Source organism: Saccostrea echinata, unplaced genomic scaffold, assembly GCF_033153115.1.
Source record: "Saccostrea echinata isolate AGI-Se365-2 ecotype Australia unplaced genomic scaffold, CSIRO_AGI_Sech_v1 ptg000042l, whole genome shotgun sequence".
NCBI lineage: Eukaryota > Metazoa > Mollusca > Bivalvia > Ostreida > Ostreidae > Saccostrea > Saccostrea echinata.
The window spans coordinates 995,589-1,016,851 of record NW_026889791.1 but is presented as its reverse complement, the minus strand read 5'-3'; the positions used below and the strand labels follow the sequence as shown (position 1 = coordinate 1,016,851).

General features: G+C 31.7%; 1 protein-coding gene across 1 annotated transcript in view; it reads right to left on the bottom strand.

The window, feature by feature from the left end:
- LOC133201004 (scavenger receptor class F member 2-like) overlaps positions 1-1,929 on the bottom strand; it is a 37,923-nt gene extending 35,994 nt beyond the window's left edge. Inside the window, exon 1 of the mRNA XM_061336806.1 lies at positions 1,857-1,929. Within this exon, the coding sequence (XP_061192790.1) occupies positions 1,857-1,929 (73 nt within the window). The remainder of the gene's footprint in view (positions 1-1,856) is intronic.
- Between the last annotated feature and the right edge of the window lie 19,334 nt (positions 1,930-21,263).

The following is a 21,263-nucleotide window of genomic DNA, read 5'->3' as shown; positions in this document are numbered from 1 at the left end:
TAAAGCAAGTGTACAATGATTTATTTTAATCAATATAACTTTTTCCATTTAGAGTACATGTATACTGGAAAATAATTCATTTCAAAAAAGAAATACAACTTACATAGAGCAGATAAGTTTCTGAATTAAAAACACGACGTAATGCAAATATTATTTACATTGACCTTAGTATTTTGAAGAAATTTTAATGATTGTCCTTGCATGATGGACTGTTTTACTTTATTTGAAAAATAAAAATCTGTAACTGGGTGCAAAAGATTATTATGTATTATGTAAATTATATCAATGAAAAGGTAAGGCAGATAGGAACGGGGTATCATAAAATTAGGATGCGAATTTTAGTCCTCATATGTAGACAATTTAATTGAATTCTTGCAGTGTTTTTCTGAGAGGTAAAACCTATATCTTGAATCTATACACATACAGTATTGTAGGGGTTGTGAGTCAGAGTAAGTTTTGAGAGACGTAATAAAAACTAGATTGATGTTCTTTATCATATTATTATTTTACAACACTTCAATATGATAGGCACTTAAAAAATAAAAATTGCAGAAAAAATAAAGAAAAATATAATATATTTAGAATATTATAATTGAGCATTATTCGGGTTTAGGGTTTTTCTTTTCTTTTTTTTTTTTTTTTCTCTAAAGAATAATTACATTTAAGGCGAAGGATCAAACTTACAAAAAATGAAAATCATTTACATCGCTAAATCAGATGAACATGTATATCTGTCTCTGTTGTGCCATGAAATAGAATTATGTTTATTTTACCTGAATTATGTTTTATTTTACCTGAACACCCCGTCGCCCGCTTGGCGCAGTGGTTGGAGTGTCTGCTCTAGAGTCGCGAAGTAAGGAGTTGATCCTTACCTCGCAGGTTCGAATTCCCACTGCGGGACGTGGTGACCGGTCCTTCGGATGAGACCGTATAAACAGAGGTCCTGTGTAGCAGTGGGTGCTGGCACGAAAAAGATCCCTCACTGCTCAATGGCCGTAAGTGCCCAGTATAGGACAGAAAAATTGCAGCTCTCCACAGGCAAGTGGTGGCGTCTCCATATGAGTGAAAAATTCTCGAGAGGGACGTTAAACAACATACAAACAAACAAACGTGAACACCCCCACCCCTAAAAAGCACAAATGAACATAAACAGACTGTCATTCTTTGCATTCTTTTTTTTCATTTTTTGGCGAGAAACATGTTGAATATGATTCAGAACGACCATTTCAATTTTCATCCATGAAAAGAAATTGAATCAATAAATCACATGCAGATTTTAAAAAAGTATTTTAGAGGCTGTATTTCAATTTAGGACTACGAGGAAATTCCTTGTGCTCTCTGTACAAGAACCACTAATTATAGGAACAAACACATCTCAAGACCTTTCATGTTTTTAGTCAGGAGTTTGCCGTGAAATGTGAAATTGCAAGATGTTATTGTCATTATTGATATCGAAATTAAAATTCAGATGTTTATGCTTACACAAATAATTCCAAGTAACTTGTGCAAGTGCAAGTTTACGATCCAGACATTTGCCTTTGCCTTAATTTAATTTAAATGAGAAAACTGTTTTTCTTCAAAATAAGCTATTCTTTGCAAAATATTCAATCAAATTTATTTGAATTTTATTTCTGCCAAAGTGAACTACTTCTAATGGTGAATACTTAATTGTAAATACTAAAGGTCCATTGTGCTTTACAGAAATTTAAGACTGTGTGAAAGAACTCGTGTTGAAATATACAACTAATACTACGTTTTTAGGTTTCAGCTGAAAAAAAAATGATAACGAAAAAAGAATAACGAAAAAAATCAAACTCCAAGACGAAAATTAGCTAAGTGAAAGGAAATGAACTTACCATAAGCAGATATTATTTTTTCTCTTAATATTAATCCAACAAGACAATACAGAAGTTTGATACTTCCATCCATGTCGATAAAGACAAATTCTAATCCATGAAGTGTACATACAGTAAATGTAATTTTCAAATTCTACAGCAATCTGTGCACATATAGATATGAATTTAGAAAATTTTATGAAGCCTTTTAATTCTACTAAAACAAGGATCAGATTGTATTTGTAAAGTTAAAAAAATGTACTGTTCTCCACTTATCAGATAGAAGAATATAATCACTGTTTTAGTAGGAACCCCAATGCACTAAATTTCCTTGAAAACCGGATCATAGCTAACAAGATAAGAAATAGATCGTTTACGTCATTTGCATATCTTGTAGTCAAAATCTTTGACGCTGGACTATTATATATTACAACATCCGTGAAATCATTGTATTGAAAATCTAGCATCAGTAATTGTGGGATAGAGCTGTGCGCGTGTTTGTGGAATCAGGATTAAAATTACAGGTGTCAAAGCGAAATAAATTCCATTTTGCGACTCTCAAGCACACAAATGAAACGTATTAAATGCAGTGCACGTGATTATATTACACTTTGTAAGATATCTATTAAATCAAACCAAAACTTCTTAAGATTGGTTCAAAATCATTTTGCATATAAAATTTCAATCCGATTTGAACTGACGTCTCCATTAAGTAAATGTGGAGTTGTCTACGGATTTTTCCGTTTACCCGATCATGACGAGTAGCTCACGGCAGTAGTGACCGGTAGACAGAAGATGCTTTCTCTTCCAGGACACCGATCTAACCTCTGTTTCGGAGATATTTGTTGGTTCTACTCACAATATGCATTGTGTGGTTGGACTTTTGAGCATGATAAATATTTGTTGTCTTTACATTTCATTATGTAATAACTTCCGGCAAATAATCTCCAAAGATCAACCCTTGCATGCACGAAATCATTGATTTTTCTCTAATGGATGGAACTTATTTGTAAGCTGTATATTTCTAATCTTGCCAGGCAATGTTCTGCGGTCTCAGTTTAACCTTGCTATTACAATGAATCATTTCCTCATGAGTTATGTCATCTTTTTCTGTAAACTTCTCTATTGTGAACTTGCTATCCTTCAATATAGTGCTTCAATAGGCGGATAAATATGCTTGAAAAAACATCCGGTGTTGCACAACTTGCTTGTCTTTTCCTTATCGTCGATGAGTTATAAGATGATTATAAATCAGCGTATTTTTACTTCTGCGGATTTGATACTCTTCCAAATCGGAAGATGTAAATCATATGTAGAAGCATGCGTTTGATAACACTTAATAAAAATGCTCTCTTTAAAATACAAGTGCAAAATACGTTAACTGAAACGTAACATAACTAATCAAAGTAAAACTTATATACTTGACTGATTGATTGATTGTGTGTTGTTTTACTGCCCATTCGAGAATTCTTTACTCATATGCAGACGTCACCATTTATATGTACCGGTAAATGGCTTTAATTTTAGACTTATCCTCGAAACTCAGGGTCTTTGAGCATTGAGGATTCTTTATCGTGCTATCACCTCGGTGACACGGAACCTCGGTTTTTAAGGTCCCGTCCGAAAGACCATTGACTTTCACTTCTAGGTCTCCTCGACCACTTAGAAAAGATAAGTTAATAAACTGTATACACTAAACTCATGGAGCAGGATCGATGTAAATGTAAAAGACATGAAGTTTCGGTAATTTTTTTTTTATGCTGAAACTATTTATTTCATGTTGTATCTTTCAGTATAACACAAGGGAGGAAAAGACAACCGTTTTCATGTCGAGTTTGTTACAAAAAATGAATATTGTCAGGAAACACTTTTTAAGAAAGTCAAGGGACACTTAAAGAAACCTATACTAAGGAATTTTAGCGACCCCTGTAGATAGAAAAATAAATTTATAGGGAATTTAAATCAGTGGCATGAAATTGTCCATAAAGTTTGTGGACAATGGAGTTTTTTCCATCGGCATGGTCCTCCTTATGCATAACTCTGAACCTTCCACATATTTGGCCCCAGTCTTTGGCACCCCTTTTCTCTGCTCTTCTCAGTTTTTTTTATTTAAATATTTCAGATTTCCAACGTTTCGGCATGAGCATCATTGAAGAGACATAATTTGTCGAAATGCGCATCTGGTACCGTATAAGATTCATATACAACCAACTGGGAAAAGTCTTATTTTTCGTTTAGCTGATAGATTTAAAATTGGTATAAACGTTTTTTCATCGGTGTTCACAAAGAGACACGGCAAGGAAAGGAAAACAACTCTTATTTGAGGAAAATATCCCTGATCATGACGTTTGTATAAATGTTAGGACTCACCTAATATCTCGTCAGAGAAAATCTTGAACATATTTTCCGTCACCCTAAAAACAAGGCATACCCTGAATAGGCGTACTGTAGCTATTTGTGATTAAAACAATTAAAAGCTTCAACTAGAACGTATACAGAACGAAGGTTCCTACGCATGACTCCAAACTCAGGTAAGGCGTGGTGAAGCGAAGCAATTTAATCGAGACTAACATATTTCCATGTGTAGATTAAAGTGCTTATCTTCTCGTATTTGTTTTTAGCATATTAAGAAACTAGAGTTTTATTAAATAAGGAAAAACAAATACAAAAAAATGTTCCTTTCGTACGTCAACTTGCATGAACATTTTCAATCTCTTTTTCATATCTTGTATTGATCATCTTAAAGAGTAAACTGAGTATACTATAGATAATATATAGCAGTTGATTTTTTATAATTAAACCAGTACAAATATAGGAGATAATTGACACTGATTACACTCAGAATTCCTAACTTCAAACTAATGCAATAAATCATAATGAAAGGGTATAATTAATTGACACAAAAATGTTTTTGTTATCCTGTTCTTTATCATGGATTTCTGAGTTCGGGATGGAAAATTCTATTGACATTTTATTCATTCTTTCCTCTTGAATATTCTATACCTTATAAATCTTATTTCTACAAAACCTAAAAACATTTTTAAAATAATTGATATAATTAAAGGCAAATAAAATGATTGCCTTTTATTTTTGGAAAGATAATCATAAACATCATACACATATTACACTAAAAAAGGACTAAAAAAAAAAAAAAACAAAAAAACAAAAAATGTGAAATTTAATTGAAAAGAAAAAAAAAAAAATAGATAAAGAAGATATAAAAATACAACAAATTTTAACTCACCAGATTATAATCACGAAGATTAATCTAATATTTAAGCTAAGGTAATTTTTGTAGCTGTCTGGAAAAAGGTAAATGTACATATCTACAAGTAACATAGCTACTAATTTTTGTGTATGAGGATGATAGCAGACTTGGAAGCACGTGAAAAAGTCAAATATAAGTGTGACCTTACCAGTTATGATAATAAAAATGTACTTATATATTCTTTGACATCATCCGATAACTTATAATTTACGTATAATGATTTTCAAGACTTTAGTGAACTTGTATGAGTATTATACTCCCCTCGAGTGACAGATGTCAACCAATCTTAAGCAAGGATTTCAACGAAATGTCAGAGGTGGTGTAAAAAGCCATATCTTGTTGCCTACTAATATGACGTTGTAACATAAATAATGTTGTCGGAAAAGCAATCAATATATTTTTTTTTCAAATTTGAAAAAAAAAAAAAAACAAATCAATAAAATCGTGTTATAATTTCATTCATTAAAATTCACAACTAGTTTGTATCAAATGCATTTTCTGCACGTTGATTGTAGTGCCAGCGAATTTTTAAATTGCCATGATTAAGTTACTTGATTTTTTTAAATTGACTTTTTTTGTCCTTGTTTGTAGATTCCCAAAACTTTCATGATTGACATTTATAAACAACTAGCCCGACTTGCAATATTGGATACCACACAAACTCTAACTGGATGCAAGAAGCTGCCACATAGGGTTTGATATTGCTAAAAACTTTACAAAATGGAACATATTCCCTTCTTGGTAACCATAGCAACAGTGTTATTTTCTTCATCAAACTTAATCAATATAATATTATGACTTTAGTCCAATCAGATAAGTACTATTCAAGTTGTTTCAAATAATTTGGTTCATGATAAACAGGTAACTAATTTCCTAAAGAATAAAACAAATATCACTTCAAACCACTGGTACTTTGTTTGCATGGTTACACTGCAAAGTAGCAATTAATCCCAATGTTTCTTATATTATCTGTGATACAAAGTCCCAACAATCTAGTTCTGAATTTCAATGTTTTCCAGAAGATAATAGCATTTACCAAAATTTAGCAACAAATTCTGTATGGCTACACGTGTTACCATGGCAGCCATGAAAGTTATTCGTAAAATTAATATTACCAATACCTAATTACTTCAGATGAAATATTTTAATTGTTTTTTTTTTTTTCTTGAGTTGTTGATTGAGTGTGATCTTGTAAAACCTATCAATAATGAATAATGAGCATTTTAAAGCATTTTTTAGCATTTAATATATATTACAAATATACCCATGGTTACCAAGTACTTAGAAATATATTCTTAATAGTTTATTTACAGCGTAAGTGGCCACAAGGTGTCATATTTTTGTAAGAATGGTTTGTTTGTTTTTCGTAGTCTTTATAAAGGCTAAATAAGGATTTAAAGAAACTGAAAATTTAATTTTTTCAAACTTTTCTTTTCTCGAATGGGAACAACATGTAATTAATCAAACTTTTCTGGCTATTACCATTGCAACCGAGAAACATAGAAACAATGTAATAATGGGTAGTTTCATCGATATCGGTGACCAGGCGTGGCAAAGAAGTTTAAGTGGTTGCAGAGAGGAGTTCTTAATAGGTGCTTAATACGTGATAAAAACGCTCAATATTCACCAATAATAGGTGTTAAATGATCAAACTAAATCAAAGCCACAAGAAACACAATAACAAAAATGGCTTTTAATTATATGGTATTTGAAATATTATTCTAAAAATAACTTCCATGGCAACACAGTGGTAACACAGTGTAGCCATACAATTTTTTGCTAACTTTTGGTTAATGCTGCTATTTAAAGAAAAGCTCGATCGGAAATTCAAGACTGACAAATTTGAATCGTTAGGGCCTTGTTAAACAGACATCAAAAAGGGGAAATTAGGATTAATTTATACATTAATTTAAACCATGGAAACAACATAGAAGTGGTTTAAATTTTAGGCAATTGTTTTAGGAATGTAGTAACATTTTATTCTAGAAACATATTATTTGAATCACCTTGAATTGTACTTATCTGGTAGAACTTAAGTTGAATTTCATACATTGATAAAGTTTTGAGAAGAAAATGACGCCTTTGCTATGGCTACTAAGAAGCTCAATTCTGTTAAGTTTATAGCATGTGGTGATTTTCGACATCCAGTACGAGATTGTCTGGCAGTCAAAATTAAAAGTCAGGTTCGTCATTCATAAATATCAATCATTTAAGTTTTTGGAATCTTCATACATGGGTACGTATCCAAGGAAACAAAATATTTTTCGACTTTTAATACATAGTTTTCCTATAATCTCAATAGTAATGCTCTATTTTAAGAATTTAATTTGATTTGTTTAATTTGAAATTTTAGGCCTCGCCATTGCCATTAGATTTGACCATCAGTATATAAAAAATGCTGTGTAAAAAGATAGGATAAGATTCAATAATACAGAAAGGACATGTGAAATCCTTCTGCAGTATTAAAACCATAGCAACCATTTCCGGCCAAAAAAAATCTCATTCACATCTTTGCTTCAAATATCTTACTAGGACATTTCTCTATTACTTCTTTGCATTTCAACATGCAATTGATTTTCTTCTTGACTTTATTAAAATGAATAAAAAAATATTATTAGTTCTGAATACTTTGTTTCCATTGCAACGTATGTAAAAGTTGATTTTCCGAGATCAGTTTATCAATGCATCTAATACATCAAACATCAAACTTTTGGAAACAGACATTGCTATTTATCTTCATTGTTGCAAACATTAACCATTGGACCCTGAACATGTTAAAAATTGCTATTTTTCCAACTTTGGGGTATGTTGTCATGGTAACAATGACACAGAGCAACCAGTTTAAGCCTGATTTGAGTTTAATCAATGACGGTATCAATGACTTTAACATAGAGAGTTTGGAGAAATTCTTAGACTATGCATCTCAAAGTTTCTACATTAATGTTCAAGTCAATACAGAGAATTGCTCTTAAAGGTTTGAGGAGCAAATAACCTTAATTTGTCGTGCTTTACATAATTTGATTTATATGATATCATTTATAAACAAAGCATAATATGGAACAATATTGCATCCACTGAAAACCGTCTCCTTTATTTCTTAGGAATGAAAGATCGTTCACCAATTCTTTGACGCCGCTTAGGAAGCCATCCGTATAAATTACTTGAGCAGTTTCTCTTCCATTAATGACAATGACGTACCCATGCTATTTCAAATTCAAATGTTAATGAAAGGTTCCTTTATGCAGATGAGTTTTGCATATCTTAATTAGTCAAAAACCTGAGGAAATGATATAGTTATTATGTCCTTTATACATATCTTAGGTTTGTAATGTATAGTCAAATATTTCCTGTAATTGATTTTAGACCAATGAAATGATGTATTGCTGTAATTATCCGTTAATATGCTCGTTGAAACACCTTGCTTGACTGAATGGGAAATTAGGGCTTAACTTAGGCTAACCCTCATATGGAGGTTTTGAGATCGTTTGAATGACATGTCATTTCCCGAATTAAGATGCTTATGTAAAACAAAGTGATATACTAGTAGTAAGAAGGTCCTTTGCACGCAGTACAGTTAAGGCAACATTTTCTATAAAAAGACACTGAAAACAAGACATTTAAAGTTTAACCGTCTTATTTTCTAGCATAAGACTCTACTGAAAATATCTTTGTGTGTTCTTGAAGAGTGTGTCCTTCCCTTTTAATATTGATATTTTTTGTCATCATGTGACCCTTCGTAGTCACGTGGGCTCCTATTTTAGCTCAAAATATAAAATCTAAAATTTAACCGAAAAGTTCATGGGCAAGGCAAAGAAAAATTACACTGCACAAGGTTTCAATGTGTCCCCAAATATCTATTCTATCTCAAAAACAATGCTCATCCAGTTAGATTTCTGGTATTATTTAGTTATTAGTAAAAACAAAGACCCGTATTGAAAAAATAGGGTACACATTTCATGTGAAATAATAAATTACTTAATGAATTACAGAGAAATGAACATCACTTTTCAAAAAAGTATGCAGTAAAATAAACACTTTAATACAAAAACCCACCTCTTCATATGTCGCCTTGCCCTTGAACCTTTTAGTTTAAAATCGAAGTCTTGAAATATTCATTCTAAATATAGTTTTCAAACGCATTAGTGACACGGCACGGGAGGTAACTCTTTGGTATTTGTAGAGTTTGTTTACCTCGCGAATTTGAACATGTAACATCTACAGACTATGCTAGGCTTTCTTCTACCTATTCAAAACGGTATGCATATTCTACCTATTCAAAACGGTATGCATATAAAAATCTTGACTTTTATTACTTTTCTTTGTATGTTTTTGTCCTTTTCATACACCAGACAAGACCATGTTGAATACCTACCTCATTTTCTCGAAGATCTAAGCCTATATCATGTACGTATATATAACAATCAAGTTTGTGGGCACTGCCGCAAAGTACATCATATAAGTAAGATTGAAAAAAATGTCCATGACTTAGTTTCAATCATTTCTGATAAACATGTAGATCTCCCCTCCCTCGTAGAATGAGAAACCATTTATCCCCCCCCCCCCAACACACACACAGACATAATAAAAATATATATCTACAGCAGAATGAAGTTTTACATATGGGTTTTCCTCATTGGCTCTCCAAAATCCTCTTTTGTTTAAGAGTTCTTGTTAGTTTATATATACCTCAGATATAAAGACCAGGTGAGGCTTATTTACACCTGTTAATATAATTAGTTCTATCCTCCTTTCTGCATATCTAACCCCTTATAGTTGCTTCTTAGCTCCCTTGATAAAAGGGCAATGATATATACTTGGGCGTTGTTAACTTGTAAACATCATGATTTGGTTTTTATTTATTAGGATATAACCATTGTATCTCACTTAGAGCGGGTGCTTTCATTTTTTTTTGGGGGGGGGGGGGGGAGGGGGGTCTTTTTCCTGTGATAAACTTGTTTGTGTATAGAAGCTTAGGGATTGATACCCCCCCCCCCCCCCACAAAAAAAAATGAAAGCACCCAATCTTAATGATATAAAAATGTAATCAGAAAATGGATACTTCTTTGATACAAGTGATCAAGATAAATATATAATTATGCCAATATTAGGCTTTATTTGGTACAATGTACCTAAATCACCATGCTCATGCAAGCGTGGATTTTCACATCTTTACAGCCTTAAAAACAGACATTCATATCACTGTTGTCATTGAAATATAACAGTAAAAGTATTATTCATCTAGTAAATTTATTTAATAACTACAGCTTCTCCCATACAAAGCCAGGCTGTGAGGGTAATTCTGAGCAGTTGCATAGTTTTTCCATCAAGACATGTACTCTGGGATAAAATCCATTCTAAAATTAAAATGATTCAGAAATATTATTAAGTGCTCTGGTGATTAAAACAGTAAAACTTAAAACAATGTAATGAGTAAAATCTAATGAAATCACATAAGAATGTATCATATAACTGTAACTCTGCTATTTTTATTTATTAAAATAATTTTATAAGATATAGTGCCATGAATATGTGTGTTGTTGATATCACATACATACCTTTTTACTTGGTCCATACACTTGCTGTCTGTGTCAACATTGGAATGGTTCAAATTGTTTTTTTTTTTTGTTTGTTTGTTTGTTTGTTTGTTGTTTAACGTCTCTCTCGAGAATTTTTCACTCATATAGAGACGCCACCACTTGCTGGTGGAGAGCTGCAAATTTTGTCCTATACTCGGCACTTAAGGCCATTGAGCAGTGAGGGATCTTTTTCGTGCCAGCACCTACTGCAACACGGGACCTCGATTTATACGGTCTCATCCGAAGGACCGGTCTCCACGTCCCTCAGTGGGATTCGAACCCGCGAAGTAAGGATCAACTCCTTACTCCGCGACTCTAGAGCAGACGCTCTATCCACTGCGCCACGCGGGCGACGGTCCAAATTGTTTGTTGCTACTGTAACATAAAATATACCAAAAATGTAATGAGTCAAATGCAAAATATTTTAAAGGAATGACATTGCAATGTGCAAAACAAACCATGCAACATATGCAACATAATATTTTCTAAAATTCATGAAATCTTTCAATTGTTACAAGACTTTTCTGGGAATTTTAAAACTCTGACATTTGCAATAACAATTTTGAAAGCTTGGAAATAATTGATTAAAGGAAACAAATTCATAAATGAAATTCTTGCATCTGTTCAAAATTAAAAAAAAAAAAAAAAAAAAAAAAAAAAAAAAAAAAAAAAAAAAAAAAACTATTACAGTGTATATTGGCATACGATAAAATTATTGTGAAATATTTTAATAGTGAACATACCATGTTTAGAAATCGTTGCATATGTTTTCTGTGATAACTCTGGGATATATGCATGCAACACCTGATTGCTAAAATGATGAAAGAATTGTACATCATGTATTCAGACCAGAAAAATAAAATAATATGGTATTCAATTTTAAATTTAGAAATATCATTCTACAGATTTAGAGTTTAATGATACAGATGCTAAGAATAATTTCAAAATATGAAACACTAGCTGGTGAAAATTGAAACTATTATCCTATATTTTGGATTTACAGGACGGGGGTAAAAAATGCATACATGCATGTATATTACATACACAATACAGTTTCACTTTACAGAAATATACACTTTATGGATGTGCTAAATTATCATTTGATATCCTGCTTTCCTTTACAAATTACAAAAGATGACTGTATATCAATATAAATACATGTATATGTTTAGTGAATCTTTTGTCAATGATTGAATTTGAACAATAATTAATTTAAATAAATTTAACAGTAAACTTTTGCATGACTGCAGATCTCCATTATACACGCATTCCCTCAAAAATTAGTTGAACGACAAGGAATTGCATAGACACAGCTCCTGGGCACTGCCAATATATCTTGCTACATGTATTCATATTATACATACACACTCGATTATTTCATATTGAAGTTAACAACAGTATGTCTAAATCTTGATACCTGTGCGTACATAATTTACGAATCTAATATGAAAACCCCTGCAGCTGCCTAGGGTAGAAAGGTGGGATGTAATAGTCTCAGAACTCCATGATTTCTCTTAATATCTGTATCATCTGATAAACAAACCATAAATCTGTAACTTTATTACTGTTCTCTTCAAAAGATTTACCTGTTTGCTGTATTTTCCACCGCAAATCTTAGCTGCTGTCGCCACCTCCTTATGTAAACAACGTTCCGTGTCACTGAGTGCAGGCGCTTGGCTGAAACCGAGTGCAGCCAAACGACACGATAAAAAGCGAATTATTTCGACAACATGATGTTCTAAACAAGAGAAAATCACTTCTTCTAATTTATTTTAACACAAGAATACGGACATTTGTTACAAATTCTTGCAATTCTCGTGAAATAGTTATTTTGAGCTCTACTTCCTTATATAGATATGTCAGGGCGGAGCGACTGTCATGACGACAAACCTCATTATGACCTCATTACCTTAAAAAATTCATGGGTAGCCTTAAGGTCAAGATCTAGTGAATGAAAAGTGCCCACAGATTTCTCAGATTTCAGATACACATTCTTTTAATGATCCTTTACAAACATAGCTTGGTAGAATAAGGACATAATTTTTTTTTTTTTGGGGGGGGGGGGTAAACTCATCGGAAAAACATTATAAACTGCCCATTTTTAATGAAAAATGAAGAAAGTTTGGTATAAATATGGAAGTTTTTTCCATCTCAGACAAAGGAAATGTATCAATATTGCCTACAGTCTCTCAGAAAACGGTTTTTCATATCTTCTTGATCTCTACTTTAAAATGGTATTAAACGGAATAAGGGTATCGGTGTTACATTTGGCATGATTTCAAATTTAATTCCATAAAAGTACTTTATTTTCTACATAATTCTCCTGAAGCCGTAAAGTACGGGAAAAGTTTAAATCAATTATGACGTCATAATGAATCTAGCACCAAGAAGAAAGTCTAAACTCATTTACTAGATCTTGACCTTAACTGTACTGCGCAACAGAGCGTGGAACATAAGCAATCTACAATTTTTAAAGCTATGATGTCATTTGAATGACACATTATTTCCTGAAGTACGACTTCTGAAATAAAAGGAAGCGAAACAGATTAAATGTGTTAGGTTTTTAATTTATAATGGAATAAAAAGGAAGTGTAAAATGATGTTAAGTTAGGTCTGAATATGTGGGAAAATGTTTGTTGTAATTGACCCATGAGATCATGTTCTGCTTTTATTATCGGTGAACACTTTTGTTGAAATACCCTGCTTGACTGCATGAAAAAGACGGTTCTTTACAACAGAGCATAGAACAAACACCAACCTACAATCTGGAGACTTTGAGCTTATTTGAATGACACGATTTTCCGATGTAAAACTTCTGAAATAAAAGGAAGTGATAATGCTTTTATGTCCATCGATCATTTTATGGGGTTTTTATGTCTTGTAATATGATTTTTGTTAATCAAAAAGAAAACCCTCATTGGTCAAAGACCAAATTAGCCACAAGCATTTGTTGAAAGTTGTGGACATTTTAAGATGACATTCTTAAAACTAGGCGTGTCTTAAATTTATTAGAATCACACAATTAATGAAAATGTTGATCATTTGCTTGTATATTAGAGCTGTAATGATGTCAGTCTGCAATGTAAATAGTACAATATTTTATAGGTATGATCAGATCACTTATGTTTTTCATTGAGTTTACTGTAAACAACCATAGGAGGGATATGAAAAGTTTTATGCAAATCCAGTATATCTTGTATTTAATACTGCATGATGAAGTATGTATAGAGCTTGCTCATATCTTCTATTGCTGCATAAAGTAAATACAATTTAAATCATTTTGGTCATGAATAGTACTCAGCTGGGGACAAAACTGCATCAGGGACCAGAAATTGTGCATGGACATGAACGAGGGTAATATGAACATTGTCAGTATTTTTTATTTTATTTATTTATTATTTTTTTTTTTTTTATTTTTTTTTTGTTGTTGATAGAATAACAATATTATTAAAAAAAACTAACTGGACATATTCATAGCTATTGCTTGTGGAATAGAAGCATGATATGTGACAACTGGATTAAATGTCGGAGGGAGGGAAAGAGTGTTTACATTAAATCTAAAGCCAATGATGGGTATACCATTGTTTAGTATAATAATTTTTAATTTATTATACAGTGCACATATATACTCATACTTTAAGGTGAATCCATGTAACAATTTACAATAGAGTTATATGAAACACTCTGAAGTATAGTGGCTCTGGAAGATGCCCCTGCCTTTAAGCAAATAATACAATTTATGGATATACTTAAACTGACACATTTATTTTTGTTTGTTTGCTTGTTTTTTGCATAACGTCCCTCTGTATATTTTTCACTCACATAGAGACGCCACCACTTCCGGTGGAGAGCTGCAAATTTACTCCCATACGCAGCACTCAGAGCCATTGAGTAGTGAGGAATCTTTTTGATCCAAACACTTACTATAACAAGGGACATCGGTTTATACGGTCTCATACGAAGGACGGTCTCCACGTCCCGCAGTGGGTTCGATCCCGCGATGTAAGGATTAGCTCCTTGAAAATTTCAATGTTGATATACAAAAAAATTAATAAGGTATCGTATGAGGTGCATTTTATAGATATGTAACCATAACTCGTTGACGATGGCATTATGTATCAACTTTATAGATAGTTTTACTATTAGTATTACCCATTCATATGTCAACTTAATATGTCCCAGTGGGTATTTAAATTGAAGATACCACAACGTCTGACACATCTATTTCATATATCATAAAAATGACAATCTCTACCGAATTTTCATTAGTCTTGAAAAATGATTGTGACGTAAACCTTTTGTTTGTGTTGTCCATTCTATAGCTTAATGTTGAGCTAACTCCTCAAACAATGCATTAGGTTACCTGTAAGTGTCCATTCTTTTTGGAAAACTGTCCATTCTTTTAAGAATGGACAGTTTTTTTTTTTTTTTTTTTTTTTTTCAAAAAGAATGGACAGTTAAAACAGAATGGAGAGTTACGGGTAAACTTTGGAATGTGTTCAAGAGGGAAACAAAAACAAATACATTAAATACTTTTTAATTTACGTGTAAATAGCAAAAAGAACGTGGAGATAAAAGTTTATCAAGAACACAATGTCTGCACAGCATCCACTCAATTTTACTCTTTTAAATCCATGAATAATGCACATTATTTCAATACTGAAAACTTATTTTTCACAAAACTTGAATTCAAATGACACAATTTCGCATTTGATTAAAATTGTGGAAAAATTATTCACTCTAGGAGAATTCATTTTCAGATAGAAGTACGTCTAATATTAAATCCTCCACCCAGAAAACAGTTTGCACCATGAACACTACATTGCTGCAGTTAATATTTCGGTAGAAAATATATAAAAATGAAACATTTCCAGATTTGATTTGAAAAACACTTCCAGGTCGAAGCTTGGCTCATGGCTAATCCAACACTCAGAACACAATTTGCATCTCACCATTACATTGCTGCAGTTAATATATCCTCAAAAACAGAATTCAAATAAAACATTTCCAGGTTTGATTCAAATTTGATCATCTGGATCAGTCGTCGAAATTCATTTTTGGGTCAAAATTTGGCTAATATTTCTTTTACTCTTTCTTTTCTGTTTCCAGATCCAAATATCACTAATTCTGAGCATATTTTGGTTGATAAGATTTTGATTCAGTCATATACTCTCTCCATCACAGGAAAACATGTATGCCTTTACAACGCAAACTGTAAACTGATTTTAAAGCATTGCATACTTGTATAAATACTAGTATCCGAAAAATCCACCTGTAACTGTCCATTCTTAAGACAAAGACCTTTTATTATTTGCATCTGGAAACACAACGGCTATTCAACAAATCGCTCTGCATCCCTACCTTACCTGTGACTGTCAATTCTGTAAACAATGAACTTGTCATTGTATGTGTGCTACCTGTTATATCTGATACCAGTTTTGTACATTTTTCATTTAATTTTCAGAACAAAGGAAATCATGTTTTAAGTAGGAGAAAGGCTTCAAACTGTCCATTCTGTGAGAGAAAAAACTAATCTCGGGCCTACAGCCCTCGATTAATTCTTTCTCTCACAGAATGGACAGTTTGAGGCCTTTCTCCTTTACACAGAGTATGCATTCGGAATTTAAGATTAATCGGCCTATGGAAGAGAATAATTTTACGGAAAAAGTCTTACTCCAGATCAATAAACACTAGTATGTATTTTCTACCATATTGATTTAAATGTGCCAGCTAAACTTACAATTCATTATTTTCAATTTAAACATAAACTCTTGATGTTTGCTTAAGCAACATGTTTTTCTCCATATAGTACCAAATTTTGCATGAAATCTGTCCTAGAAATTTAACAGTTTCAATTCCTTGCATTTTCATTTTTATAGGAGTTTGTGTATTTTCCATTTATATTCCATCTTTCAAGCATTTTCTTGTTGGATATCAATAAATCAAAGCGAAATCAAATTGTAAATTTTATATAATTAAAACGCGGCCGAGCATTGCTATTCCCCAGAATTGCATACTTTAGTCAACGATAACAATTGTTCTCTTTACGTTATTCAAACAGGAGTAACCATCCCCTATTAACCGGTCATACATATATTGCAAAAATATGAAATAACATTTTGTTGTATATAATACTTTTGATTTATTTGATACCTTAAAATGCTATCAAATCAGCGTAATTGGTAGTGTTGCTGATGATTTTGAACATGCATGAGACGTTTGTTTAAACATAGAGCTACGACATGCTTATACAAATAGTCAAGAAGTTTTCTCATAAAGTTCTCCATAGCAATATTCAGCTTTTTGTCTAGATTGTGGAGAAAGGAATTATATACCCTTTATCAAATTTTCATTAAAAACACATAGAACATTCATCAAAAAATAATTTTTATACAACTTCATATACTTTTTTTTTTTCAAAATTTACATTCCCAACTTGATAAAATGCAGTTTTTAAAATTCCTTCCAACCTGATGTTATTTCCTTCTTTTTTTAAATAGTTTTCTTTCAGAAATATTTATCGCAACATTACAATCTGGAGTATAAATTGAATGAAAAGGGTAGTTCTGCAATGTTTTTGTTTATCAGAAATAATGCATTAAGTGGTTAAAACGTTATTTATTACAGGTCAAAATCTTGGTTCCTAATTTTACAAGTGTATGAGCGATTAGTTATTAAATCAAGTTTACATAGTAACCCTGTTTAGGTCAAAATTAGAAGAGAAAATAATAATGATCTTGAGCTTAGGATTACTTAGGTATGAAGAAAAAAAAAAAGATCTCACCATAAGCAGTTACAATTTTCCCGATCAGTAGTACTTCGCCAAGGAAATATAACAAAAAGGTTTTGCTGTTCATGTCGTGCGATGCGAATTTTCAATCAAGAAAGTAAAAAGTCAAGGAATTCTTTTAAAAAAAAAAATCAACTACTTTTAAGGAACTACAAAGATTAAATGAACGTTGTGATTTTCGTATGTTCAAGACAATTTATTTTCATATTGCAAATTTACCAGGAGGATTAATTACGTTTTTTACATAAATAGATTTTATCATTTGAATTTCTCAAACTCGGGAATACGGATTATGAATACAAGCCTTCCCCACACTCGTCAATAAATCTATGTCCAACAATCGTTTAACTTAACAAACGGAATTGTTCTCATTGTTTATCATGGGGTATGCTGTCAGATACTAAAATGATTGATAAGAAATTTAATAAATGTTCACTAGTTAATACATTTTTGTACATCAGTAGAACCCGATTTTTTGAGAAGTATTTGTTAAAACGGTACTATCATCTTAAAAGTCTGAGGACACGTTCCTCACATATCTTTTTTGTATCTCTTCGTAATATATCAAAAACTTCGTAATACATCAAAAATTATTCATAATTGTGATTATCTTGTGATTTCTAGATTGTTTTTAAAAATAAGTACATCAAAATTTGTAATAATGGCAATTCAAAATATTATCAAATGGATTATACAGGAAACGCGTCTCTCTGGTATCTTGCACAAATGCCTGGTAAGGTACTGCAATTTTTTGTGAGGAAACTTGTTAAAGTAGAAATACTTCAGTGACAAATTCTTGGGAAAATTATATATTATTAAGGAACGTGTTGTGTGATCTTATTGATTAATCCAAGCATTGCAGCGTGGAAGAAAGTAGCAACAGTCAACATTACCTGACGCCAGCGGTACTTGTCGACTGTTGGTATACAAAAATGTTCACTGCACAGAAGTTTAGCGCACAATTATGATCATTTTTTAAATTTTATTTTTATATATTTTTATTTATTTTTGTATTAATTGTATTTAGTTTGAAATAATAAATACAAGTATCGCATATTGTTGACGTGCACATAGTTGAGGCGTATGTATAGTTCAGCTAGACAATGATATTAATTTGTTTGGTGAATGTTTTATTTTTACCCTCAATTATATGAAATATTTATACAATATATATATATATATATATATATATATATATATATATATATATATATATATATATATATATATATATATATATATATATATATATATATATATATATATATATATAGATTATTTTGCTGTATGGGGACAGACGGTGAAAACAATGTCAGTATTTGTGGAAAAGGATAAAAATAAGAATAAACAATGTTAATCAGAGTACATGGCGCTAAAAAAAATAATTGTGTTCTGTTTCTAAAACACCCTGCAAGTGTTTAGTAAAAATTTGAAAAGATAAAGCTAAATGAGCGTTTAAGGTGCAATGAAGGCTTTGGCAAAAAGCACCATTTTTTAAAAGGAAAACAGATTTTGAAGAAAGTTCTTGTATCTTGCATTAAACAGATGCAAGATTTTCTATTTACATTTAATAAAAAAGAGATAAGGTTATGCACAGGTTTGTATTTAATGTAGCCAGATTAATTCCAGGAAGATGTCTGAAAGTGGGATACAACATTCGTGATTCCTATAGGAAGATAACTGACCGTGTGATACAACATTAGTGTTTCCTACAGGAAGTTGACTGACATGAATGACAGTGTGATACCGCAATATTATTTCCTACAGGAAGATGACTGAGAGTGTGATACCACATTTGTTTTTCCTAATTCACCCATTCTCTCTCTCTCTCTCTCTCTCTCTCTCTCTCTGAAACATGAATGAAACACCCGCTTTCTGTTCAGAAAAAAATCATAACTCTCAGCTCACTGATATCCAGTGAACTAAAAGTTTTATTCAATTTTACAATATGACTGAAGAAGCACGTAAAATATTTATAACTTCTATACAAGGAGATTTATTAAGGAGTCCTTTAAAGACTGTCGACCTCCAACCCTAATAATATCAGTACATGTAAAAGAATCACAGACAAAATATAATCGAGAAAATTATTACTACTGAACACAAAAATTAATATACAAAAAAAAATAATGTATTAAACAATATGAAATTAAAGAATAAGGTATGAAATTCATCTTTATTGTCATACACATGAAGTTCATATTCGAAATTATATAGGCCTAATGAAGGGTTTAATGTTGTGTCGCCTGCAGAGCAGAGCGACACTTAGGGGTCACTTTACCATGTGTCTATCTGTCTGTCTGTCTAGCTGTATGTCTGCCTGTCAGTCTGTTACATACGCTGTATCTCAAGAACTGTAGGAGATATTGATTTGATATTTTGCACATATATTGCTTGGTACTAAGGCTTCTGTGCATTACCATGGCTACCGACCTCGTGACCCATAACCTTGATCCTTGACCTACTTTACAAAATAGTATATAGTACCAATATACAGCACATTTTTGACAATTAAGAGGTAAGTCTATGCTATTTAGCACATGCACTGATTGTCATAAAACACGCTGAAAAAATGCCAGCGTTTCAATCCACTTGGCCTTGACTTTTGTCCTACTTGTCTGCAAAAAATACCACAGACAATTTAATTTAATTTATGTCTTTTGAGTTTTGAGTTGCGGGTGTTGATAACGAGCATTTATACATGTTTGTGGAGTAAACATTTGAAACACGTCTTGATACATGTAACATGTAAAATGTTAAATAATTATCTACAATAATTTCAATTTAATTATTTGAGGGTTGGGAATTATATTTTCTTTGATTGTCAGGTTCTTTCGCAGTCTTATACAATCCGTGGATGCACTTTGCTGCAGACCTATCATGCTAGTAGTAAATGAATAGCTAACTACACTTAGATTTATTTATATCTTTAATAAAGCTACAAAGCAGGCTACACATGCGTTCCTTGGAACATTCTAGTTAAGTTTGAGCATCACATTGTTCTCTGTACTCGCCAAAAAATGCATCTATCAGCAAGAGCTATCTTTTTCTTTGAAATATTTGTTTATGGCAGAACATGCACTTCTAAGGAAAAATCTATATATGCTACCTGATAAATTACTGTAAATTTTAAATAATTTATAAAGAGATGGGAAGCTTTGAATTTGTAAAAAAAAGTGAAACAAACTGTTTGCGAGTATTATACATTAAATGTTAATATCTATCATATATTTGAGCAAAACAAAACTAAGGTTAATTTTTGTGTCTTATATCGGTTTTGAATTTACTTACAACATATTTGTGTCCATAAATAAGTTCTTGTAAGATAAATTATCGGACATATTAGGATTTTTCTTGAAAAGATTTTTGTCTTATCAGAGAGTTGTTCCATCTTCCTCTGTTTTTCTTCGTTGTAATGATTCTCACAATGGTTCAGAGAGCGCAAAAAAAAAGAATAATAATCCATGAGAGGTCATGCCAATAATGTTGACATCTTACATGAACATCATCATTTTTCCAGACTGTTTATTTCTTCACAACTTTTCAGCCTTTGGAATTTGAAATTTTATTGAATAATTATAACAGTTTGTAAAAATGCTACTTCCATTAGCCTGTAATTTCATGCTTCACGTGTACATTGGCTGGTATCATCAATAAATGTATCATTTGAATTTTTTTTTTATTTGGTAAAGGGCTCAACAGAATTGAATCAAGAACAAGGGTAATACAAGTTTTTTTTTTTTTTTTTTTTTTTTTTTTTTTTTTTTTTTTTTTTTTTTCCCAGCACATTAACG